Here is a 25,630-nt window from a genome sequence, read left to right on the forward strand (position 1 = left end):
CATGCAAAACTTGGGTTTTGTGTGTGACAGCCCTATTTAAAAAACATCCCACATCTAAAAAAACAAATTAAAACCTGTTTTTTTTTTTCCATACAGCAACATACCTGGTTATGAGTCAGTGTGTTTTCTGTCTCCCCAGGTTCTGATTGTTGATCTTTGTGCTGACAAGTTCTTGCAAGAGGTGAGTGAAATAACAGTACCAGTAACTTGTGGGTTTATGCCAGCAAAAGGTATTGATGAAAAAAAAAAAAAAAAAGAAATCAAGAGAAGCTGGTGTTCATATGGAGACTCCAGTGGCTGAAGAAATACCTTGTAATCCTTTTGAACTGACAGAGAAGGGAACAGGCTCACAAATCCTTGTTGCAAGTTTGAGGTGGAGAGCTCTGCAAAGCCAAAGTGCTGCTTAGCTGAGCTGAGTTTAAAAACTCTTACTTGGTTTTTTATGTGAAGGGGATCCCTAAGATTCTCTGCTGCTTTTTGTCTGTCTCTCCCTCTTCTGTACAGCACTTCCTCCTCTCTCATCCAGCTGGGGGGTGTTTGTTGGTTTGGGTTCTTGTTTTCCCCAGGAGTGACAGTCTAGGGAACAAATGATCACAGTTCACTTGGGCTTCTCTGCTGAACTTCCCCAAAAGTGCTTCTGCATCCTGACACAAGTTGCTATAAAAGTGCTGGGGATTTCACTACTAGCTCAGGATATTTGCTTCTCCTTTTCCTTGCCTCACTGTTCTGTTTTGCATTGCAGCCTGCAACTGGAGAAAGGTATTAAAGGGATGGGGGATTTTTTAAAACCATATTATTGAGACCTGTTGTTTTTTCTCAGCAAACTTTTATTGGTTTTGTGTTTTTTACTGGTGAAATAAGCCTGAGTCTGTGTGGTGGCCACTTGTGTGTGTGACTCTAATAAAATATACTTGGGGCATGCTGAGCAAATGTGTTTAATTTCTGTGGCTGCAAGATAAATATATTGTCTCCCATAAAATATATCACAGAATAACTCCTCTCTAACTGCTTTAGGCATGTTTTAAATATTTCTAATCTGCCCCTTGGTTCTCCTGCTGATGAGAATAACACAAAGGTCCTGCCTTGGATGTTTCTGTCTGTAGGTATCAGATGAGGATGAGATCCTGCCCCACAAACTGCAGGCTGCACTTGTACAAATCCTGGAAGAACGGAGTGAAATCCTGTCACACGAGCAGAATGACACACAAGGTACTTTCTGTGGAAAAATTTCTGTGGAAAAATGTTTTCCCATTAGCAGATCTCTACCAGGGAGTTGATAAAAATGAGCAAATTGAACTAAATGCTAAGAAGTGACATTTTAGCTGTTTCTCTGTGGTCTTGCTGAGAGCATCTTGTGAATGTGTGAGAAGTTTGGTGTGCTGACAGTTCCTCTTTTTACAATTAGTGTGTGCAGAACTGTAGTTTCCTTTAGGCCAGCAGCAGCAGTTCCTTTGTGCTTTGAATTTTATTGTATCCAGTTGAACCCTGGACCTGAGGCTCTGGAGAAGGTTTCCAAAATTGATAATTAGCACTGGGATTATGGGTGTGGAGATGGTTAGAAGTGTGTAATGTCACAGGGTGGAAAATTTAGAATTCGGGGTTTTAGAATATAGTAACAAATATGAAGCAAGATGGAGGTTTGAGGGCAGAGACAGGTTGTTCTTCTTTACCTCCTTCTTCCTTCTTCTCCATGGGTTTGGGTGGTATTTTGTGATTGGACAGAAAAGTCCACACTGCAGGTTCTTTGGGATCACTTATTGGGTTAAAAGGGAAAATAATTTAGGTGTTATTTCTTAATTGGATAATTCAGCCTTAAAAGACCTGGTAACAAGAGATTGTTGGCCATTTTGTGCTTTGCTAATGAAAAGCTGCAGAACTCACAGTAGTGAGACTGTTTTACTGATAAGAAATAATAAACACCTGAGTCCAGACATGAACTACTCTCTCAAGTGCCTTCAGTCCAGAGCCAGGGAAGCTGATAGAGAATGTCTTGGTTTGGAAAGACAGGTGCCTGCTAAGGAAGGCAGGAGCTTCCCTTGAAATGGAGAATGTAATCCCCCGTCCCCCCCAAATTGCTATAAATTTTAAATTAAGGAGCTCTCAGGCAAAAATATGGGAGCAGGAATAACAGTTCTTTAGTAGGGAAGAAAATAAAAGGACAAAATAAACAATGCAGTAAACTAAACCAACACTGCCAGAGTCAGAACCCAACCTGACACCCTGTGGGTCAGGCTGTTGGCAGCAGTCCCATTGGAATTGTGGCTCAGCCCTCCTGCAGTGTCAGGGCTGGTTCTGCTGGAGCAGGGATCCTGGAGAAAGGTGCAGTCTCTGCCTCTGAAGATCCAGTGGAAGAAGAGGCAGCTGCTGTTCCTCTGGGCAATCCAGTGGAGAAGCCGTGCTGGTGTTCCAGAATCTCCAGATTATATCCGGGTAGGAATGCTTGGCTCCTCCCTCTGGGCTCACATCTCCCAATGGGATGCTGTAGTTCTTATCAGCCATGCAGGGACATTCAATAGCTGTTATCAGCAGATGTCCCCGTGGAGGGAGGAGTGATTGTGGAAGAGATAAGGAAAGCTGCCCACTTGACAAAAGACAAGTGCTGTACAGATGGCAAACAGAATCCATCCTGACATCTTGCCTTGCAATCTGGGACAGAGGGGAATGACCAAAGTGCCAAATGTCCTCCCCACAGGTGCCACGAGCCTGAACTCCCTGGTCTCGGAGGCTTTTGTGCAGTTCTTCGTGGAGATCGTGGGGCACTACTCGCTGCACATGAGCGTGACGGAGCAGGGCCAGCGCGTGTTCCAGCGCGAGCCCTTCCGCAAGAGCCACGGCTCGCGCACCGTGCGCCACTTCCTGCACTGCTTCATGGAGACACAGATGTTCGCCGGCTTCATCCAGGACCGCGAGCTCAGCAAGAGCCTGGCCAAAGGTGAGGCCTTGTGGAGCCTTCTTGTGGCCTTTTTGTGGGTTTGGGGGTGTCCCCAGCAGGCTGCAGGGGTCACAGATAGCTCAGTCCTGTTTGGGACAGGCTGTCCGAGCAGTTCTCAGTCACAGACAACCTTCCTCACTCCCTGCCACCATCCAGCCTCACTCCCTGCCTCCATCCAGCCTCACTCCCTGCCACATCCAGCCTGTCTGCCACCATCCAGCCTCACTCCCTGCCACCATCCAGCCTCACTCCCTGCCTCCATCCAGCCTCACTCCCTGCCTCCATCCAGCCTCACTCCCTGCCACCATCCAGCCTCACTCCCTGCCACCATCCAGCCTCACTCCCTGCCTCCATCCAGCCTCACTCCCTGCCTCCATCCAGCCTCACTCCCTGCCACCATCCAGCCTTGTTCCTGCCACCATCCAGTCTCACTCCCTGCCACCATTCAGCCTCACTCCCTGCCACCATCCAGCCTCAGTCCCTGCCACCATCCAGCCTTGTTCCTGCCACCATCCAGCCTCACTCCTGCCACCATCCAGCTTCACTCCTGCCACCATCCAGCCTCACTCCCTGAATGTCAGAGCCATCTCGCCCCCCAGCTGCTGCTCTGGAGCTTTTTCCCTGTTCCAGCCTGGCTCTGGAGCTCTGGACAGGCCCTGGAAGGGCTCCCTGTGCTGAATCAAACCAGAATCAAACCAAATCCGCACTGAAAAGCAGCACTGCCCACACAGAACATCCCAATCCCGGGGGATTTTCCAGCTTGGGATGGTGGAAGGAGCAGGCAGGGCTGGAAGGGGGGCTCTTTAGTGATTATCAGCTCTTTAGTGATTATCAGCTCATTGTTGTTGTAGTGTGTTTTTATACTTTGTAATACTTTGTAATAGTTTGGTATTGTATCCCCATATTTTTCCCAAATGGTTTATTCCAGATTGTACCCCCTCCCTTTACCTGTGTAATCCTTTTCCTTTGCTGAGATCATCCCTAAATCCCCACCCTGGCTCTCTGTCAATCACTCAGCATCCCATCCCCTCCATCTAGAAGTTTTTGGTCCAGAATATTGAGTGATTAGCCAGAGGCCAGGGGTCAACCCTTCAAGCTGTCCTAAATGTCCATCCCCCAGTATCCACCCCTTAGGGTCACTTTTTGGTCAGTAAATGTTATCTACTTTAGGTTTCCACCTCCCTTTAAATGTAACCTTGGCACCTCTCCAGGGCTCACAGTGAGAGATGTAAGGGCTCTACCCTGAGGTGTAGGGGCTCCTTTGGTACTCCTGGGATAAAACCTTGGATTAACCCCTGCTAAGAGTCACCCTTTTATCTTTTGTCAATGTCTCTGGTGTCCCTTCTGCTGCAAAGGTGGCCAGCCTAGGTGCCCTCAGTACCAGAGAGTGTCTCCCCACTGCACATTGTGATTTCAGCCCTCCAGCTTGCTAGGTGCCTTAGACAGACCCAGGGAGAGACAGAAGTCTGTGTGAGGTTCCACAGGAGCATCTTTAGTGATTCTTCTGTGAAGGTTCCCAGTGACAGCTCTTCTGCCAAACTGGGCAAAAGCAGCTCTCTATAGTGGGTACAGGGGGATCAGAAATTGTCCAATAGCAAGGGTTAAAGGAAAGTGACCTGTAGGGTTACAGAGAGATAAGCAGGGCTCCAGAGGTGGAAGAGAGGGGCTTCTAGCCCATTCACTATGGCTTGCATTTCCTATCTTAGGCTGCTGAACACCACGGAGGCGTTGCAGGACCTGGCCCTGCTACAAAACCTCGCCTAGAACAGAGGCTAGATGTGGTAATCACATATCCTCTGAACAGATGTGGTGATCACATATCCTCTGAACAGATGTGCTAACCACATATCCTCTGAACAGAGAGACAGCTCTCTCCCAGGGTTTTCCCGATGTTGGGGAAGATGAAACAGGAAAGCCTTATAAATATGATTGTCTGGCAAAAGATTTTGAGAATATAGAAAGTATAAGCGAGATTGAAATGAAAGCAAGCTTTGAGAGCCCTCAGTTACTGAACAAATGGAAAACAATGGTGTGGCCAGCTGAAGGTGATCCCCTTTGGATGGAACAACACCCTCTGCTTGCAGACAGGCCCAAGGGTCAGAGCAGACCCTGCCAGCTTGGCAGAAGGGCCCAAAGAGGAGTTTTTAGGGTTTAAAATGTAACACAGTGTGGTAATGTAATGATTCTTATAGGCTCTATGTAAATGCTGTAGGATTTGTATCTTGGACTAGATTGGTTAGTGAGAATGTCACATGCCCTGTGCCCTTGTAATTAATCAAAATAATTCAGTTTATAAAGCAAAGAATTTGTGTTTCTCTCTCCTTTCTCCTTCATCCTGCACCTTACACACACTACATAGAGGATTTCCTTTTGTGGCCTTGTTAATCATGATGCCATATGCTAAAAGATGGAGTAACCCATTTGGGGAGTGATTTTTAATTTTTAATTTTTTTTTCTCTTTAGGCCTTTTTGAGGTCCGTGCTTTGGAGTATTTGGAGCGTATTCCAGAGACGGAACGAACTGGAATGAACAAAATCCTTCGCAGTCTTGGTAAAGGAGCACCCCTTTTGTTCATTGTTAATTTTTTTTTTTTAGTAATTGTAGCTATTGAATAATTAATTTGTTACAAAGGAGAGGAAGGCTTCTTCTTCTCCTTCTGCACCTGGGTTCCCTTATTTACATTTACTGCTTCAGGGGGCACTGAACACTGTGTAAGATTTTTCTTTTCTCTTTAAGCTTTTGTATCTTTAGATAAAATTTGTGGGAGTTGCTGCTCTGAGGGCTTGTTCCTTAACTTTGGTCCTGGCAGAGGATGTGCCCAGGGGACAGAAGTTGTGACTGCTGGCAGAGGTGCCCATATGTGGCTTTCCACCTCAAGCTTCTCAGCCTGATGAGTCCTGGAGTGGCTCCAGCTCACAGAATCCCACAATGATTTGGGTGGGAAGGGAGCAGTTCTGCCATGGCAGGGACACCTCCCACTGTCCCAGGCTGCTCCAAGCCCTGCCCAGCCTGGCCTTGGGCACTGCCAGGGATCCAGGGGCAGCCACAGCTGCTCTGGCCACCTGTGCCAGGGCATCCCTACCCTCACCTAAAGCCCCTAATGCTGTTTTTTCTCTGCAGGCAGTAAAATGAAATTCCTCCAGAAGAAGTGACCGGGCGCTGCTGCGGGACAGCAGCGGAGGAGGAACCACAGACCCTGCCTGGGACAGACTGAGCTGGGCCCCGGGAGGGCCAGGCTGGGCCAGGGGCTCCGAGTGTGCTGCGGGAACAACCGGCACGGGGATTGATAACAGCCCATGGATTGATAACAACTCATGGATCCATAATGAGTTCCATGGATTGATAACAGCTCGTGGATCAATAACCAGTTCCCTGGACTGATAACAGCTCGTGGATCAATAAAGAGTTCCATGGATTGATACCAGTTGATGGACCAATAACGGATTCCATGGATCGATAACAGCCCATGGATCAATATTGGGTTCCATGGATTGATAACAGCCCATGGATCCATTACCAATTCCATGGATTGATAACAGCTCATGGATCAATAATGAGTTTCATGGACTGATAACAGCTCATGGATCGATAACCAGTTCCATAGGCCGATAACCAGTTCCATGGATCAATAACAGCTCATCGATCCAACTCTTAATGTGTCTCAGTTCCTTAAGGGGGCGTGGCCTGGCGGGGAGGGGCGGGACCGGGCAGGGAGGGGCAGGGCCAGTGTCGGAATTACACCGGTAGGGGCGGGGCAGGGCTGGAAACGCTCCGGGAGCGGCGGGACCGGAGCTGGAGTCACCGGGAGGGGCGGGGCCTGGGCTGAGGGGCGGGCCGGGAAGGGGCGGGGTTTGATCGTTGGGGGCGGGGCTTGGGCCCGAGCCGTGTGCCGTTTTACCGGGCGTGACGCGAGTGCGCACGCGCAGTGCCCGCAGCCAAGATGTCGGGCCCGGGGCTGGTGGCCGGCGATGTCGTGGTGGACGCGCTGCCCTACTTCGACCAGGGCTACGAGGCGCCGGGCGTGCGGGAGGCGGTGCGTGCGGGGCCGGGGCGGCGGCGGGGAGGGGCCGGGGCGGCGGGCGGGTTGCCCGCTTGCCTGACGGCCCGTGTGCGTTAGGCCGCGGCGCTGGTGGAGGAGGAGACGCGGCGGTACCGGCCGACCAAGAACTACCTGAGCTACCTGCCCGCGCACGACTACAGCGCCTTCGAGGTGAGCTGAGGCGGCTCCAGAGCTCCCCGTACCCGCAGAGCGCGCTTGTCCCCACTCCGTAACCTGGCTGGGACTGACCCTGCCTGTCCCCGTCCTTCCCCTGTGCCAACTGCCGTACCCCTCCTGTGTCTCTCCCCCGTTACCGTTTGTGTCCTGTCCCCGTCCTCCCCACCATACCCCGCTTGTGTCGTTCCCCGTCCCCCGTGTCCCTCACCGCTGCCTTCCCCACAGACCGAGATCATGCGGAACGAGTTCGAGCGCCTGGCGGCCCGGCAGCCCCTGGAGCTGCTCAGTATGAAGAGGTGAGTGGGACCGGCAGGGCAGTGCCCGGTGCCCCGGATGAGCCGTGCCCGGTGTCCCAGAGTGAACCATGCCCGGTGCCCCAGGTGAGCCCGTGCCCTTTGCAGGTACGAGCTGCCCGCCCCCTCCTCGGGGCAGAAGAACGACATCACGGCGTGGCAGGAGTGCGTGAACAATTCCATGGCACAGCTGGAGCACCAGGCCGTGCGCATCGAGAACCTGGAGCTCATGTCCCAGCACGGCTGCAATGCCTGGAAGGTGTACAACGAGTAAGGCCTCAGCTGCTCTGCTGGACATCAAGTTCTGTCTTTAATTTCTGTGTATTTATTGGGTGTAAATCCAGAGGGGGTCTTTAGAATGTAGCCTGGAATAGATGAACCCCTGTAAGAGAAAGAAGAGGCTGATCTCAAAGCTGTTTCTGTGGCCAAGAAGCAGTGTGTGTTTTAATACATACCTGTCTTGAATGTTGTGGGTTATTGTTGATGATAGTGGGTGTTAATTAAGGCTGGTGATAGCCTGTGAAGGAGTAACTCAGTAGTGGAAATGAAGATGAGTTACTACAGATCCTGGGCTTAGCCTGGAGCTGTAAAAGAGCTGCTGCAAAAGCCAAGAACAGGTTGTAGAGTGTGGCTGCAGGAAGCACTGGGGCTATTCCAGACAGAGAATTTTAATGCTCACTTTTGAGAAGGGTTGGCTGAGCATTAGATAAAAGAGTAGGCGAAAAGAATTCCAAACTGAGAGAAGGCAGAGGGTTCCTGAGGTCAGGAGAAAGAAAGCAGGTAAAGGATCTGCTGGCTGGGCCAAGGTGCTGCAGGGACTTGTTGAATCCTGAACTCTGAGAAGTTAAATGTCAGGTGAAATGGGGCTGGTTTACCATTTGTGTGTTTTTAATGCTTTGCTTGCATTCTGTCATCAGGCACCTGGTTCATATGATAGAACAAGCCCAGAAAGAGCTTCAGAAATTGAGGTGGGTGATTCTTATTTAGATTTTTGTACTGAAATTGGAAGTGAACATTTCTCTCCCCCCCATGCTATACAGAGGAAGGTGTATGTGCTGGCTCACATGGTCACAGGGAAAAAGACTCAGTAAAAACAATAATTAAGACATGTGACCCTGCTCTCCCCAAACAGTTAGATTCATCATGTCCATTCTACTCAAAATTCTGTGTTTGATTTGTTTGAATCTGCTCTACATTTGTGGAATCCTCCCTGAAATTACCAACAGTAAAATTTCATTTTACTACTGATAATTTAATGTGCAGTTGTCTCTGTAAGAACATCTTCCCTGATGTTTGGTTTAACCTTTTCTTTTTATTTATCTCAGGGTTCTCTGTGAGCCCTGTACTGAGATTTGTCCATCTGGATGTTGTCATTACAGTGTTGGCTACAGAAATATTTTTTGGCAGTACTTCTAGGGATTGAATGTACTTGGAAATTAGCAACAGGTACTGCAGATGCCAAAGAAATGAGGAAATAAAAATACATCTTTTTTTTCCCCAGGAAAAACATTCAAGACCTGAACTGGCAGAGGAAGAACATGCAGCTCACAGCTGGGGCTAAGCTGAGAGAGATGGAATCCACGTGAGTGTTGACATTTCTCTGTTAGCCCTTCCACAGTTTTCTCCATTGCTTGAATTCACTTGAAATTATTCTTCCACTTGAAATTCAGTGATGCTTTGGAGCTGCTGTAGGATACTGCTGCTTTGCAGGAGGTGTTTTAAAGTATTTGTAGTTTGGTTCAATATTATAATTACTGAGGTTGAGTGAATCAACAGGTGGGAAGAGGGTATATTTATTAGCTGCTTCAAATTTCCTAAATTGTCTTAAACGCTTCTTTATCTCAATATTGGCAGTTGGTGGATGAGTCTAGTCATGAATATTTTTGTGTTTTCAGGTTTAACAGGGTTAATAATTACTCATTGTCACTTTGGTTGTTCCAATGACCATTGATGTCAGCTAAGGATTGTCATGTGTTAGGAAGAATACTGCTTTATTTGGTGTTTCTGCTTGCTTTGGAGCAATGGTTCTCTTTGATTTTTTTCCAGAGGAGTGTTACATAACACCTAAAGGCTCTTTTTATTTCTTGTCCCTTCCAGGTGGGTCTCTCTTGTCAGTAAAAATTATGAGATTGAACGAACCATTGTGCAGCTGGAAAATGAAATTTCACAAATCAAGCAGCAGCATGGAGAGGCAAACAAGGAGAATATCCAGCAAGACTTTCAGTGAATGAATCCTGACTTACCTTAGTGCTGCATGTGTTAAAAACTAAAACCAGACACGCTTTGGAGATGCTGTGTCTGTAGACACCTCTAGTTGCAGTTGTGTGAGGTGGCAAAAGGATATTTCCATCCTTTCTTTTCCTTGTTTTAAATTCTAGGAGGAGGTAGGGTGGACTCTGAACATCCTGTTTAAATGTATCACAGCCACCACTAAATGTACTGTATATTGTTTCACTTTTTATATACTTAAAGCAGGAGCTTGTGTTGTTGTTTTTTCCCCTACACCTTTAATAAATCCTGTTTTGCTATTTCTCTGTTTTCTGCCTCATGTCCAAAGCCCAGAGCTGTGGAGGAGATGGCTGGGTCAGGTGGAGAGTGGGGGTAAACTGGAATTTGGGGTGGGGAAGCCTCTCTGAAGCACTGGGGCTGTGCAGTGCCCACAGAGGAGATTCTTGTGCCACAGTCACTGCAGCAGGCCCAGCTGGGTAATAATTAGCATTGACTCCATGATCAATCTGATCAATACTGATCAATCTCTTTATTATATTATATCATTATTAAGAAACCCATTGCTTTTATAGACAGATAATATACAAATAGAATATACAAATATCCTATATTTACGATACAGGTTGACCTAATTGGTCCTCCAGTCGAAACACCATCACCATTGGCTAATTAGGAAACCACCCTTTGGTAAACAAATCTCACATGTTCACAATACCAGGTGCAGTAAGAGAAGACAAGAATTGTTTCTCACTCTTCTCTGATCTCTTCACAGCCTTCCCCAGAAAGGCCTGGGAAAGTTGTGTGTTCCTCTTTGTGGCCAGAGAGTTGCTGCCACCTGCCACCTCCTGCCCTGTTCCTCATCCCAGGGCTGCTCCCACTGCCCTGTCCCCTGTCCCCATCTCTGACTCCCATCCTGATGCATTGCTCTGTGTCCCAGTGCCCTTTTCCCTATGCCAGTGTGCCATTGCCCATCACCATCCCAATGGGATATTCCCAATCCAGATCTGCTATTTCCTATCCTGGTGCCCTGTTCTCCATCCTGGTCCATCATCCCCCATCGTGGTGCCCTATTCTCCTTCCCCATGGGTGTTCCCCATCCCAGTGCTTTGTTCCCAATGGGTTATTTCCTATCCCGGTGCCCCATTCCCTCACCCCGGTGCATTATTCCCGGTCCCAGTGGGTTATTCCCCTTCCCGGTGGGTTATTCTCCACCCCAATGGGTATTACCCATGCCGATGGATATTCCCTGTCCTCATGGGTTATTTCCGGGCCGTTATTCCCCCTCCCAATGGGTATTCCCCACCCCGATGGGTATTCCCCGTCTTCACGCGTTATTCCCCGTCCTCTGTGGGTTATTCCCCTCCCCCGTGGGTTATTTCCCAGCCCGTGTATGTCATTTCCCGTCCAAAAGGGTTATTTCCCCACCTCGGTGCGGTATTCCCCCTCCCGATGGGGCATTCCGCAGCCCAGTGCGTTATTTCCCAGCCCGGTGCGGTGTTCCCGGTGCGTTATTCCCCAGCCCAGTGCGTTATTCCCCAGCCTGGTGTGCTGTTCCCGCTGCGTTATTCCCCCTCCCGATGGGGCATTCCCCAGCCCAGTGCGTTATTCCCAGCCCGGTGTGCTATTCCTGATGCGTTATTCCCTATTCCCGGTGCGTTATTCCCTATTCCCGGTATCCGTTCCTGGGGGCGTTCCCGAGAGGGCGTGGCCACGCCCCTGCCGCCGCCACCGCCCAATAGGACCTCAGCCCTGGGCCCAGAGCCCCGCCTTCCAGTGACGTCACGAGCCGCCCTCCCGGCCGCGCCGTTGCCGCGGGAGCGCGCGCGCGTGCGCGGCGCCTGTCCCGCCCGGTCCCGCCCGGTGACGCGGTGACGCGGAGCGTGCGCGGAGCGGGGTCGGGTTCAAAGGAGGAAACATGGCGGAAAACAAAGGAGGCGGCGGCGGCGGGGACGCGGCCGCCGAGGCCGCGCCGGGCGGCGGCGGCTCCCTGGAGCCTCCCGCCGGCTCGCCGTCCGCCGCCGCGCCGCCCGAGGAGCGCGAGAGCCCCGGGGCGGCGGCGGCGGAGCGCGGCGGCGGCGAGGCCGAGGCCGAGGCGGCGGCGGGGCCCGGTGCGGCGGCGGGGCCCGGCCCCAGCCCGGTGCCGCCGCTGACGCCCGCGGCGCCGGGGCCGTTCTCGCTGCTGGACACGTGCGCGGTGTGCGCGCAGAGCCTGCAGAGCCGGCGGGAGGCCGAGCCCAAGCTGCTGCCCTGCCTGCACTCCTTCTGCCGCCGCTGCCTGCCCGAGCCCGAGCGCCAGCTCACCGTGCCCGTGCCCGGCGGCGCCAACGGCGACGTGCAGCAAGGTGAGCGCGGGGCTCCTCCGGGACATCCCGCACACAGCGCGGGGATCCCCGGCGCCGTCCGGGAGCGCGGGGGGCTGCGATCGGCGGGGATCGGGAGCTGTTGGGAGCGGGAGCGCGGATCGCGGCCGGGGCTTTCCGTCCCGGACCTGTTGGAGCGGGCAGAGTTGGTGGGAGGGTGGAGCAGCCCTGCTCTGAGGGCATTGGGATGTTCTGGAGAAGGGAAGCTCCACGGAGACCCCTCAGCCCCTTCCCGTGCCTAAAGGGAGTCGGTGATAAAAATAAGGACAGAGTTTTTAGCGGCACCTGTTGCGATAGGACCGGGGGCGATGGTTTTAAACTGGAGCGGGATCGGTTTAGATGAAGTGTAAGGAAGAAATGTTTACTATGAGGGTGTTAAAACATCGGAACAAATTGCTCAGGGAGTGGTGGAAACATTTCAGTGTCAGGCTGGACCAGGCTCCGAGCAACCTGCTCGAATATGAGATGTCCCTGCCTGTGACAGGGGGGCTGCACTAATGACATTTAAAGGCTTTTTCCAACCCCAAATATTCTGTCATTCTCTCCCCCTGTGTGTTTTGTGTTGGTGACACAGCGAGGGTGGGCAGCTGCTGGGGTGAAACGTGTCTGGGTAAATTGAGATTCACTCTTGTTGCAGTGTTACCTGCCCAGGTGGGAACGCTGTGTGCGCTGCCCCTGCTTTGCTGGGCACTGAGATAAAACCTCCAGTGCTGTTTGTCAGCTCTGCCTCTACAGAATTTGTACCAGGGAACAGGGGTACACTGCTCCTTCCACCTGCTCTTAGCAGAGCCACAGCTGGGGTTTGATTTTTCTTTTCTAATATATGTTGAGGGATGGGATTGAAAAGCTTTGGGAGCTTTAGATGGGGTGAGTCACGGGCTGTGTGTACAGAGCAAAGTAGGGCCCTGGTAAGTGGTTTTGCAGGTCCTAAATGGGCTCTCTGGTCAGGGAGACCTTGTTTGGTGACATCTTTACACTCAAGCCCTTCCTGTGTTCCCCAGTGAAGGAATTAACCTGGCTTGGTAGAGATTTTTTTATCCAGACTCTTCAGAAGTCCATCTAGGATGTGATCTTAGGAAGTTCATCGGTGTTAAAAAGATGATGTATTAAATACAGTTTGCCAACACACTCAGATGGTTTTGTGATCCTTGTTTTTAAATCCAGATTCTACATTTTGTGGTATATCATAGAGTGACAGAGTGATTTGATTTCAGAGGATTTCAGAGCCCATCCATTCCACCCCTGCCATGGCAGGGACACTTTCCACTGTCCCAGGTTGCTCCAAACCCCTTCCAACCTGGTCTTGGACATTTCCAGGGATCCAGGGGCAGCCCCAGCTGCTCTGGGTACCCTGTGCCAGGGCCTGCCCACCCTGCCAGGGCAGTGATCTGCCAGTGGCATACACAGAACTTGGGGAGCAGGGTTTATTTTGTTAGCAATTAGCAGGATTATCTGAGTCCTGCTGTGTCTGTGGGAGGTGCCTTCCCCACAGGTGCGGGAACCACTGGGTACGAACTGGAATATCACTCCTTGTTGTACACATTGTAAGAATTCTTGTTGGTGTGCTTTGGTGTAGAAAGAGTTCAATAAAAAGTTTCAGGTGATGTGAGCAAGGTGCAGGAGCATCTTTGGTGTGAGGAGAGACTGCAGGGCTGGGCCTGGTTAGTCTGGAGAAAGGGAGACTGAGGAAATCCCATCAATGAGTAGGAATATTTCCAGGCTGGGTCAGGGGATGGTGTCAGGCTCTTTTCAGTGGTGCCCAGGGCAGGCCAAGCAGCAATGGCCATCAGTTCTAACACAAGGAGTTCCACCTGAGTGAGAAAGAAATTCTTGCTGTGGAGGGTGGCAGAGCCCTGGAGCAGCTGCCCAGGGAAGGGGTGGAGTCTCCTTTTCTGGACATGCTCCAAACCCACCTGGACACATTCCTGAGTCACCTGCTCCAGGTGACTGGGTGATCTGCACAGGTGCCTTCCAACCCCAACTGCTGTGGGATTGTCCTGTAGGGCTGTGGATCCAGCTGTGGTGCCACCTCAGCCTGCACAAGCACAGGAACTGGCAGCTACATCCTGATATCTCTGGATATTTAGCTTTAATCTGTTTCCTTAGGAAATTAGGAAGTGCTCTTGGGCCAAAATTTGGCTGGAGTCAAATATTTCCAATTTCTAGAGGGAATCTCCTCGAGGACTTATAAGGAGAAATTTGTTTCTTTTATATTTGGTACTTTTCCAGGTGGGATTAAAAGTACACCCTGAAATATGGTAGGATCGGCTCATCCTCAGCTAAGGATGGGCCATGGACCAGCAGAGGCATTTTTGTGGGCAGTTCTCTACACCTTCAGGATGGAATCAGTTGAGTGGCGCAGGAGATGGTTACCAGTAAATCAGACAGAAAATGGACATTTTTGAGCCTCCTGAGAGGCACCACAGTGCTTAGTCACACAGGTTCCTTCCCTCTTGTGGCAGTCACAAAGTGTGAAGTGTTACTTCCACTTCTGCTGATTCTCAAGTCTCCTTCATGACGAGCAGGTGCTTTTTCATGAGGGAAGAATTAAAGAGAAGTGGCACCTGTAGCTGTACCTGAGGCAGGTTACACTTTGCTGCAGCCTCTCACTGCTGGATTGTGTCCCTGCTATCCTTCAGCATCTCTTCACATAAACCAGAAAAGTACAAATTAAATTTCCCTGGTTGCTTTCTTAGTTTGAGAGTTTGCTCAGTGAGAGCTGTCAGGATTTAAAACAGTAGATATGTGTATTTATTGGGTAAAAACTGGAAAAACTGCTCTGAGTGACAGCACCTCCTCTGCCCTCCTGGAGATTTGGGTCTGGATCAGCATCTCTGCCCCTGCCAGGCTCCCACTCCCTTCAGAGCCACTGCTAAAGAAGGCAGAAAAATCATCTCAGTTCCTAAAAGTTAGAGAACTCCTGATTAAAGCTTAAAAGAATTATCTGAAGTTGTGGTTTGCTGTATTAAAAACAAGTTCTTGGTGGGTCATACCTGTTTTGCTGGTGAAAAAGGTTTATTTTGCTGTTGATTACATTTATGTAGGGAAAAAAATATAGTCTTATTTCATACATTTAAAACATATGCATTTGTTTAACATGAAAAGTAGCATCTCATATTCAGTTTAATTTCTTAATTGGTTATGGGAATGTGCATTTATTTGGTGGATGGATGTTGATTACATTTATGTAGAGAAAAAATAGATTCTTGTTTCATCTGTTTAAAAATATGCATTTGTTTAACATGAAAAGTATCATATATTCAGTTTAATTTCTAAATTGGTTATGAGAATGTGCATTTTATTTGGTGGGTAGATGATTTTGTAGTGGTGTTTCAGCTGTCCTCTGGACTCCTCCTTTTAGGCTGAGTAGTTTATTTAAGGAAATGCCTGCATTTGTATCACAGTATTCTGGATAAAAACCAGATTTCAGACTGTAACAGAAACTGTAAAACAACTTCTCCTGCACCCCTGCTGCTCCAGCTCCTGGAGGTGAGGTTGCTTTGTGGTTTCACTGCCTGGATGAGATATTTCCAATCTCTCTAAAGAAGATTATCTCAGGAGAGAGAGCGTGGGGCTCTCCCAGCTCCTTGGGAATGTCACAATTCCAATTAGGCTGGAAAACCAAATGAGCTGCAAAACCTCCACAGCTGGTTGTGTGTGTGTAAACTGAGGAATAACACATTTACTACACAGAAATGGGTTTGATATGCTGAATTCAGCTCCTGTACCCAGTGTTGCTGTGTTGTGTTAATCACACATGAAGTTTTTTGCGTTTTTAATTTGCTGTGAAAGGAGCAAATGAAAAAATGTGTCTAATGTGTATGAGGATGTGGCGTGTCATTACACTGAGTCTGGTGATGGTTATTGTATTTTCAGTCCAAAAGAATGAAAATTCCTGCATCAAATAAGGCTCTTTGAGCTGTGTAAATGCAGCACCTTAAGTTTTATTAAACTGGATGTGAGTAGACGTCACCTGAACTCTTTTGATTCTTTACTTTTCTCCTGTGCTCATAAGTGAGGCTCAAGAATATATGTGGAGTCCTGGAAAATGTTCAGTTCATATTCTGGACTTAGTAAAAAATCTTGCTGTGAAACTTAAATTTCAGTCTAAATTAATAGTGTATTTTAAAATATTTCCATCAGAGAGTATTAAGGCATATGTTATTTTTATAAGAATTAATATCTGTGGCAGCTGTAATTTTTTTCATTATTAAATATAATGTATTGTCAGTTCAGTGTGTGATAATTGCAGTATAGTCAAGGATTGTTCAAAAAACAAAAAGCTGAGCTAGGAGCAGACCTTGAAGGCAGGTAATTTTTTAAAATGTATTTTTACTCTGACAGTTTTCAGTCTGATTGTATCACTCCCTTGACCTGTGAGGGTTTGTTTCAAGGTCTAACCACTGAAATTAGAGCAGGGTTTTGATGTATGGCTGTGCAGAAACATGCTTGGACCATTGCAGTGCTAAGAGAAATAAATATTATAGACAATATTATGGAGTAACTACTATTGGATTTGTCACCCAATCAATGGGACCTGGCAGAGATTCATTCCAGAGAGATTCCTGCCCAGCCTGAGCCGCTGGAGTTACTGGATTGCACAAGTGCTTGCAAATATTTCCTCAACTGGGAAGTTTTGTTGTCATTGTGACGCCTTGAGCAGGCTGAGCTGGAACAGAGACCAGACAGAGCTAAAGAATAAAGCTGGGACTTATTAAAAACCTCAATGGATCCATCTTGGGCAGCACCAGAGCCCAGCCTGGGCTGCACCTGAGATGAACGAAAATGGTCACAAAATGAACCCAAGATGAACCAAAATGGTCACAAAATGCACGACCGGTCATGGGGTCTATCACTGTGATCAGTTCTGCTCCATTTGCATCTTGCAGTTCATTGTCCAATTACATCTCCATCCCATGCAGTCCCATCCTTGTTTTTCTCTCTTTAGTCCATGTTGTTTGTGCTCTTGGTGCTGAGATTTGGATCATTTGTGCTTGGTGCCCAGCTGGAGCAGGAATTGTTTTGTCTCCCCACTCTGTGAGCAGAGCTCACCATCCCCTCATGTGGAGCCCAGACCCACACACTAAAGCAGCACAGAACCTGAAATATATAAAAGTTAAACCTGAGGCATCAGTTGTAACAGTGTAAATATCTGAGAGCACTTTTATTATATTTTCCAGTCTCTCAGTTCTTCTGTGGGGAATCGGTGTGGTCCTGCCCCCAGCCCAGGGCTGTGTGCGGAACCAGATGTCTCAAATGGTGCTGCTTGCTCAGCAGAAATTGGATTTTGGGAGGTTGATTGTCAGGGGGTGATGTGATGGTTTCATGCCTTTGCTTATTGTGTCTCCCATGAATCAGCAGAATTTGAAGCCATTCTTTGGCACAAACTTGCCAAAGTTGGAGTGGGCATCATGTTGGGGTGGCAGGGCCAGGTGTGCCCGGCCCTGCCCAGAGCTGCTCTGGTGACAGCAGTGACAGGAGGTTCCTCCAGCTGTGCTGGGGTGAGCAGTGCTGGAACATCCTCCTTGGGGAGCACAAATCCCTTTGTTCCTGCTGCCACTGCCCTGGGGGAATCAGAAAACCAGAAACTTCCACAGACACTGAAGGGTTTGATCTGCAGCCTTGGGAGAAGCTTGGATTGATGTAAAAATAAAATCCACAGACATTTAGCAGAAAAATCAAAAACTTATGTTTCTGTAGCTGTAATTAAGAATCTGCCTTATGTAAGTGAGAAACTGTACTGATAGGATGGGGAAGAGTTTATAACATAGGGGTGTGGTTGTACCGAATAAGCTGAGAGTTTAGAAGTTGTAACAGAAGCATCTGTGTGCAAGTGAGACAGAAGCCATTAGATAAAAGTATCCTCAGTGCAGCAGAAGTAAGAAAAAGTGATAGGTTAGAAAAGCAAAATAAACCATGTAACAACTGTCTATGGGGTTAGAAAGTTCTGTGTTGGTTTGTAACAAAGAAACTTGTGATTACTCTTGAGTTATGGCTGAATGCTTGCTCCTCTAAAACCCCACAGCCTCTGAGATTGGTGTTAATGTGAGCAATAAATCATTTTAGCTTGAAAATAACCCCGTCCTTTCATTTTTAGCAGTGCCAGTGATACTGTCCATCCCTTGCTGTGCACCCTGGGCTCTGCCCCTGCCCCACAGGCAGTGCTCAGGTCTCTCCTCACCCTGTGAGCTCCAGCCCTGAGCCCTTGGCTCACCACTGCTGGGTTTGCCCCAGTTTGGGAGCTGTCCTGTACTGGGAGCCCTGTCCTGTTCCAGTGTGGTTCCATACTGGGAGCCCTGTCCTGGCCCAGTGTGGTTCCATACTGGGAGCCCTGTCCCGTTCCAGTGTGGTTCCATACTGGGAGCCCTGTCCCGTTCCAGTGTGGTTCCATACTGGGAGCCCTGTCCCGTTCCAGTGTGGTTCCATACTGGGAGCCCTGTCCCGTTCCAGTGTGGTTCCATACTGGGAGCCCTGTACTGGCCCAGTGTGGTTCCATACTGGGAGCCCTGTCCCGTTCCAGTGTGGTTCCATACTGGGAGCCCTGTACTGGCCCAGTGTGGTTCCATACTGGGAGCCCTGTCCCGTTCCAGTGTGGTTCCATACTGGGAGCCCTGTACTGGCCCAGTGTGGTTCCATACTGGGAGCCCTGTCCCGTTCCAGTGTGGTTCCATACTGGGAGCCCTGTCCCGTTCCAGTGTGGTTCCATACTGGGAGCCCTGTCCCGTTCCAGTGTGGTTCCATACTGGGAGCCCTGTACTGGCCCAGTGTGGTTCCATACTGGGAGCCCTGTCCCGTTCCAGTGTGGTTCCATACTGGGAGCCCTGTCCTGGCCCAGTGTGGTTCCATACTGGGAGCCCTGTACTGGCCCAGTGTGGTTCCATACTGGGAGCCCTGTACTGGCCCAGTGTGGTCTCCTGGGTGCTGAGCAGGAGGAGGTATCATTGTCACTGCTGAAAATGAAGGGATGGAACTATTTTCAAGCTAAAATGATTTATTGCTCAGATGAACATCAGTCTCAGGCTGTGAGATTTTAGAGGAGCAAGCATTCAGCCATAGCTCAAGAACAGTCATGAGATTTTTTGTTATTAGGCAATATAGAACTTTCTAACCCAATAAACAGATGTTACAGGGTTTGTTTTGCTTTCCTGACCTATCACCTTTATTTACTTCTACTGCTCTGCAGGTACTTTTATCTAATTGGCTTTTTACTCACAGGCCCACCTGTGTTTCTATTATAACTTCTAAACTCTCAGCTTATTCTATACAACCACACTCCTACACTATAAACACTTCACAATTTTATCAATAAATTTTCTCATTTACTTAAGGCATATTCTTACTTACAACTATAGAAACATAAATTTATGATTTTTTCTGCTAAATATATGTGTATTTTATTTTTACATCAATCCAGGCTTCTCCCAAGGCTGCAGATCAAACCCTTGAGTGGAAGTTTCTGTTTTTCTGATTCCCACAGTTAGGGATGGCTGTCCTTGTCCTGCTGGTGCAGCCTGGGACACATTGCTGTCTTTTGAAGGATCTGCTCCTGGCTTCTGTTCAGCTTGTTGTCCATAATACTTCAAACATTTTATTTTAGAGTATTGAGGTCAAACTTACTTATTTATCCTCTTTTTTTATATAGTTTCAGTGCTCCAAATGTTATGAAGCAACTTAAAAATTGATAAAGATTTTGTGCTACACATCAGAGCTGAATCTTATAGAAATAGGAACTCTAGTGTGTAAGTAGAGGTGTTTAGGAACAGAAGTGTTTGGAGTCAATGTTTGAATAAACTTTGAATTTATTAATTTGAACTGCTGGAAAGACTCCCTGTGATGTCCCAGTGATGGAGAGGATCCATTGGGTGCTGCTGAAGTGTAAAGGGATTTTTGGATTTCATACATCTTGTGCGTGATCTGCCCTCCCTTGTTCATGTCCATGATCTCATCAGATCCATACCATCATCATTCAGGTCAATAACTCTCTTAATTATTCCATTATTGCTTTTTGTTCTCTTGAAATCTCTTTCTCTTTGAAATCTTTGTGAGATTTCAGTGGGGTTGGGTTGGGCTGTGATGTGTTTATTTTAAGTTGATTGAAGTCAGCTTGGACTTGAAGCCAGCAAGTGAATGTGGAGCCCTCAGTGTGGTGCTTCTTCTAAAAGTTCCTTATTTTGCTTTGGGTTTAGGCAGTAGAGGAATTTCCTTGGCTCTTTGTGTGTGTTCCCCTTTCCTTTCACCCCAGCTCTCCCTTCTCTCTCAGGGCTGGAGGCTTCTGTAATGTTTGTAAACAAAAACTAAAAATCCAGATCAAGAGGATGCCTGTAGGTGGGTTTGGTGGGGGAACAGGTTAATTCTTACTGGCTCAGGGAACCTTGTTGTTGTGGAGCTGGTCCCAAACATCTGAGGGAATTCCAGAAGAAAATGCCCAGGAGGGTGGGTAGGGAGAAAAGAAGATTCAGAAAATTCCAGGTTTTTTTCTGATGCTAAATCAATGGATATGAGATGAACACACATTGAATTCCTGAATATCAAGTTGGAATAAGTGGAATAAGCAGAGTTGACTCTTTGAGTGTCTCTGTTTTGATCCTACAACACTGGAAATACAGAAAAATCAACCATCCTTGAAATTTGGCAGTATTTTTGTATTGTTGGTATTGATATGTCAGCCTGGAGAGAGCAATTCTAAGCAGGTTTTTAATACTTGCTTTATTGAAATTAATTCAAGATGAAACTGTTGAAAAAATTACTTGTTTTGAGATGCATTCAGAGGAACATAGTTACCCTTGGGAAGTGTTAAACTTGTGTGTGTGTATATATATATATATGTAGGTAAGTGTTAAATATGTAAAAAGCTATAAATATATAAAAGATATTAACAGATTTCTGAGTTACAATTAAGAAAAATACTTGTGTTGCAGCTTTAGGTGTGAGTTGGGAGTGGTAAATTAAAAGCAGCTTCCACTTGAAATCTGAAGGTTTTTGCAGTGTTCCACAGTGATTTGCTGCTGGATTTTTGGCAGAATTTTTAGCAGCCTTTCTGTTTTTAGGAAAACAAAATGAACTTTCCTCCTGAGTTTCCCTCAGTTTGGTGCTTTCTGACATGCTTTGGTGTGTGTGCTCTGGCTCAGTGTGCTTTATCTCCACCATAAGCACTTAAAAGGATTACAGAGATGCTGCTCTCATTAGTGTTCTTAAAGTCTTGGGCAAATCAGGAGATCTCATTTGCAGTTTAAGGAGATGTGCCTGCAGTTGTGTAACTTACAGTGAAATAAATGTGTGCTGCTGGAACAGAACCTTCTGCTGGGCTCCTTGGGTGGGAAGGGCAGCTCCTGGAGCTCCAGGAAGGTTCTTGTTGTGGTTTTGGTTTCATTCCTCCTCTTGCACTGACCTGGGCTCCCAGTGCGACAAGGAGCATTGCTGGGATGTCCCAAAATTCCCATTTACAGCGTTCCCATGTGGGCTGTGCTGCAGCTCCCAGCAGTGTGCTGCTCCCAGGTTTCTGGAGCTCCTACACATCCATCCCTGAGCACATTCCTGGGTTTTTCTCAGTGCTTTGTGCTGCTCCTCAGCTCCTGAAAGGCTCAGGAGACCCCATGGGAGTCTCCTCTTTCCTCCCTGAATCTCCTGGCAGGGGGAAATGGCTCAGGTGAGGAGGTGAAACCCATCTCCCTTTGAGCAGGGCTGGCAGTGCCAGGCTTTTCCTGCCTGCCCCACTGGAGACTGGCAATCCAAATTTCCAGATTGGAAAACTGGAAAAAAAACCCCAAAATTGGATAGGAAACTATTCCTGCTTCTCCCTTTAGGCAGGGTGAAAGGAAAAACCAAACTCCATTTGGGCTGAGTGCTGTGTGTGGCAGCAATGGGGGACAGGGAATGTGTGTGATTGGAAATATTTTGGCTGTTCTGCAGAAATGTGGGACCAAAAGCAAAATCTGAGCTGAACTCTGCATTATTAATTGGGAATAGGATATAAGGGAAGGGGAAATGTGGTGCAGAGAGTTGTGAAAGAGGGGTAATGAGTATTTTTGGTTGTTGGTGCTATAATTATTGGTATTATTATTATTATTACTACTACTACTACTACTAATAATAATAATAATAGTGTTATTTTTGGTTGGAGCTTATGGTTATTACAGGTCTTGTGATAGAAACAAACGGAAAACTGAGCAATATTGATCCTGTAAAGTACAACTAAAGAAGCTTGAAAGCCCATTCCTGTTATCTGCAGCTCCTGTTAAATAATTCCTGTGGCCTTTAAAGTCCAAAGGATGATTCTCCCTGAATTTCTTCATACTGATATCCACAGCAGCACCTGGGGGTGGCTGGTGAAGTTTGTAGGGTGCTGTTCTGCGGAAATGTGGGACCGAAAGCAGAATCTGATCTGAACTCTGCATTATTAATTGGGAATAGGATGTAAGGGAAGGGAAATGTGGTGCAGAGAGTTGTGAAAGAGGGGTAATAAGTATTATTGGTTAATAATAATAATAATAATAATGATGATTATGTTATTTCTGGTTGGAGCTCGTGGTTGTTACAGGTCTTGTGATAGAAACAAGTGGAAAAATGAGCAATATTGATCCTCTGAAGTACAACTAAAGAAGCTTGAAACCCTATTCCTGTCATCTGCAGCTCCTGTACAATAATTCCTGTGGCCTTTTAAATCCAAAGGATGATTCTCCCTGAATTTCTTCATACTGATATCCACAGCAGCACCTTGGGGGTGGCTGGTGAAGTTTGTGGGGTGCTGAATTGTTGTTTTCCAGGACCTGGAGCAGAGCTGTGTTGCTGCAGTTAATGCTGAGGGCAGGGTTTTGGTGACAGCTCTGTGAGGCACAAAGGAACTGCTGCACAAAGGGTTTCAGCCCCTGTGCAGGGTTTCACGTGGTGTGGTCACAACTTCCTGAAAGAAACTTCCCCTTTTCTCAGTTCTTTGCTTCAGTTCTTTGCTGCTCTTGACCTCTGCAGCAACAATTTACAGCTCAAAAAATCATATAAAGCCATCTCTGAGGCCATCGGAAATCTTCATGGTAATAATTAGGCTTGAGGGAGATCATAAACCAGCCTGACCTTCAGAATTTGTGTGAATGTGTCTTATTTTAATTCACATGTGACCTGAAAAATAAAATAGTAGTTTTTACTATGTGCTAATGCTTTTGGCAAGCAGAGGTACAGTGGGAATGTTTGTACCAACACTAATGTGTTTGTTGTTGTTCTCCATCAAACAAATCATAGTAAGTTCTGCTGGAGTATAAATAGGATGATGCTTCTGTATTTACTTTTATTTTCTTCTATAAGATTATTTTTTTAAATTGAAACTGACAATGAAAACTTGTTTTTCACAGAGGTTACGTAAACATTTGAATCTTAGTTTGTCCTAAAACACATTCTCAATAAACTTTTTGCAATAAACTTTGTTAGCTCACAAATTATCTCAAGTTTTGACAGCTAAGAATCTTTTTTTCTATGTAAATGCTATTTCAGTGTGATTTTCTCCACTTTTCCCTCCTGCCTTACAAAATTAGCCACATCTGTATCTTTTCAGTACATTCATTTCTAGTACAAATGCTGCTGCAGTAATTTGGTTTTTATTAGATTAAAAGACCCGGATATGAGATGTTTAGTGGCTCATATATTATTGGAAAGCTGCTGTTGGAAATAAAGGGTGTTGAGATGTGAAAAAGGAGTGTAATGTGCTAAACGAGGATGGCAAAGCCTTGAATTTGGGTTTTGATCTCTTGAGGTTTGTGCAGAACACTGGGGGCGCTTTGTGTGCAGGTTTTATTTGGATGTGGAGGTGCAGAAATTGGGTGTTGGGTTACCCCTGGCCAGAGTCCAGCCTGTGGGCTCTCACTTGGATTAAAACCTTTATTTTTTAAGCTTTCATTGGTTTGGCTTCTTTAAAACCAACCAAATTGCCTTATAGGAAGGGATTTTCATCTGTAGAATTTGACTTTTCTGTTGTCTAGAGATGACAGATCTTGAGCTTCTTGTGTTTTGTTGTTTTCCTGAAATATTTTGTTTGACCCAAGGCAGCACTAAAAATCAAATTTAGGTTTGGTTTTGATGGAGTGGTTTTAATGGTAAATATCTGAAATTTTTGTTTTGTAAGTTTATACACATCAGCTGCTGGATGGCTTTCACCTGGTATTCCCTACAGAATTTTGTCTCTCAGTTGTCAGAAAACCTCAAAGTTCTGCATATGGGGAAGGTTTCACGGTGTGTGAAAGCTCTTGGATGTGTAGCTGCTGCAGAACTTGTTATTTTTCGTATCCTGCTTTTGAGATGTGTGTGGCTTGATGAGACAGGGAATTTTTGGTTGGATTGTTGCTGCTCTGCAGTGAATCTCCTGTGTTCTGAAGCCATCATTAATTTTAGCACTTGAAAAAAATTAATGCTACTCCACTGCTAATGTAATTAATCTCCCTGAAATAAGTCCTACTGTCCTAATTGAATATCCACAAAGGAGCTGAGCATCATTTAATTACACTTCTCAGAGTTGTTTTAGTGTGTAAAAATACCCAATGGCTTGGAAAGCTTCTTGAAGATTATATTCTCAATAAATTGTATAGAAATTTGATTTGAGATCCAATGACACTTCTGTGAAGTGTGAGCCACTACCTAAGTTATAAATAGGTTTTCAAACCTTTATGGGGGCTGTTCATAGACATCTTTAAATGTCAGTTTGCTTCATGTAGTAACTCCTTTGCAGCTCTGCTGAGGATTTAAAACTAATTTAGTGATTACAAAGCAAGATGCTGGTGTTTTATTGCTTCATCTGCCTCCCTGACCTCATGGAAATAGATTATATTTAAAATCTACCTGGGAGAACACTGAGACATACTGTGGCATTTTCAGGAGCATCCCTGAAGTCACCCCAGCTATCTGGGCACAGCCCTCTTAATGCTTCAGACAGGCTGGACCATAGACTGTTCTAAAAATAATCTAAAAACCACAAATATCCTAAATTTTGTTATCTAAAATCAACAGGGGAAAAATTAAATATTTGTTTAGGGACAATAAATTACTTTGCTGAAAAGACAGAATTTTTTGGGGAAGAAATAAGTAGGAAAAACTGAGTTTGATGTAGAAATTAGGAAAATTAGGGAAATCCCCAGCTAGGAGGGGCATCCTTTTCTGTAGAGGTCTGTGGGTATTTTGGGATTAGTTGAGGGAGTGTATTTTGGGGTGAAACCTGTTCCACACCTGTAATGGCTGGTTTTTAATGGCAATGCCAACCTGGAATCCTTTACCCAGGTGAGAGGAGGAGTTTGCTTTGTGTTTGGTGCTTCTGGGCAGGTTGATTTGTGAGTTTTGCTGCCCTGAGAGCCTGAGGGGGATTGCAATGCTGTGAGTGTCCCTACAAAGGGGAGAGAAAATGATGCATCTGACTCCATGGATATCAAAATGCTAATAATGACTTTATTATACTATATTATTCTAGGCTAATGAATTACTTTATTATACTATATTTATTTATTTATATTTATTATACTATATTTATCTTATTATACTATCATATTATTTACTTTATTGTACTTATTTGCTTTATTATACCATATTATTCTAGGCTAATTAATTACTTTATTATACTATATTTATT

At 46.6% G+C, this 25,630-nt stretch overlaps 3 protein-coding genes across 5 annotated transcripts in view; all 3 read left to right on the forward strand.

Annotated features, from left to right (window-relative positions):
• DENND2C (DENN domain containing 2C) overlaps positions 1–6,235 on the forward strand; it is a 31,372-nt gene extending 25,137 nt beyond the window's left edge. For 2 of the 3 annotated variants that reach the window (XM_054290717.1, XM_054290718.1), the window contains 5 exons: positions 140–181; positions 1,104–1,209; positions 2,693–2,932; positions 5,396–5,482; positions 6,053–6,235. In XM_054290717.1, the coding sequence (XP_054146692.1) occupies positions 140–181; positions 1,104–1,209; positions 2,693–2,932; positions 5,396–5,482; positions 6,053–6,084 (507 nt within the window). In that variant the 3' untranslated portion in view covers positions 6,085–6,235. Of the gene's footprint in view, positions 1–139; positions 182–742; positions 760–1,103; positions 1,210–2,692; positions 2,933–5,395; positions 5,483–6,052 lie in introns of those variants that run through there. The other variant, XM_054290719.1, reaches the window with a different exon arrangement.
• A 600-nt stretch (positions 6,236–6,835) lies between these two features.
• BCAS2 (BCAS2 pre-mRNA processing factor) lies at positions 6,836–9,915 on the forward strand. Its single transcript, XM_054290762.1, has 7 exons — positions 6,836–6,965; positions 7,050–7,142; positions 7,374–7,444; positions 7,550–7,711; positions 8,359–8,409; positions 8,943–9,023; positions 9,539–9,915. Exons 1-7 carry the CDS (start codon positions 6,873–6,875, stop codon positions 9,666–9,668), a joined length of 681 nt encoding a protein of 226 aa, XP_054146737.1. The 5' UTR covers positions 6,836–6,872; the 3' UTR covers positions 9,669–9,915.
• A 1,670-nt stretch (positions 9,916–11,585) lies between these two features.
• TRIM33 (tripartite motif containing 33) overlaps positions 11,586–25,630 on the forward strand; it is a 46,976-nt gene continuing 32,931 nt past the window's right edge. The window contains exon 1 of the mRNA XM_054290760.1: positions 11,586–12,012. Within this exon, the coding sequence (XP_054146735.1) occupies positions 11,586–12,012 (427 nt within the window). The remainder of the gene's footprint in view (positions 12,013–25,630) is intronic.

Source organism: Melozone crissalis, unplaced genomic scaffold (genome assembly GCF_028551555.1).
Source record: "Melozone crissalis strain CALT ecotype California unplaced genomic scaffold, PUWL_Pcris_2 ptg000086l_1, whole genome shotgun sequence".
Taxonomy (NCBI): domain Eukaryota; kingdom Metazoa; phylum Chordata; class Aves; order Passeriformes; family Passerellidae; genus Melozone; species Melozone crissalis.

Bases quoted from the DNA above. Each gene is read 5' to 3' on its own strand.
- BCAS2 (XM_054290762.1), top strand. From the start codon at position 6,873: ATGTCGGGCCCGGGGCTGGTGGCCGGCGATGTCGTGGTGGACGCGCTG. The intron at 6,966-7,049 runs GTGCGTGCGGGG...CGTGTGCGTTAG, and splicing joins CGCCGGGCGTGCGGGAGGCG to GCCGCGGCGCTGGTGGAGGA. The intron at 7,712-8,358 runs GTAAGGCCTCAG...TTCTGTCATCAG, and splicing joins GCCTGGAAGGTGTACAACGA to GCACCTGGTTCATATGATAG.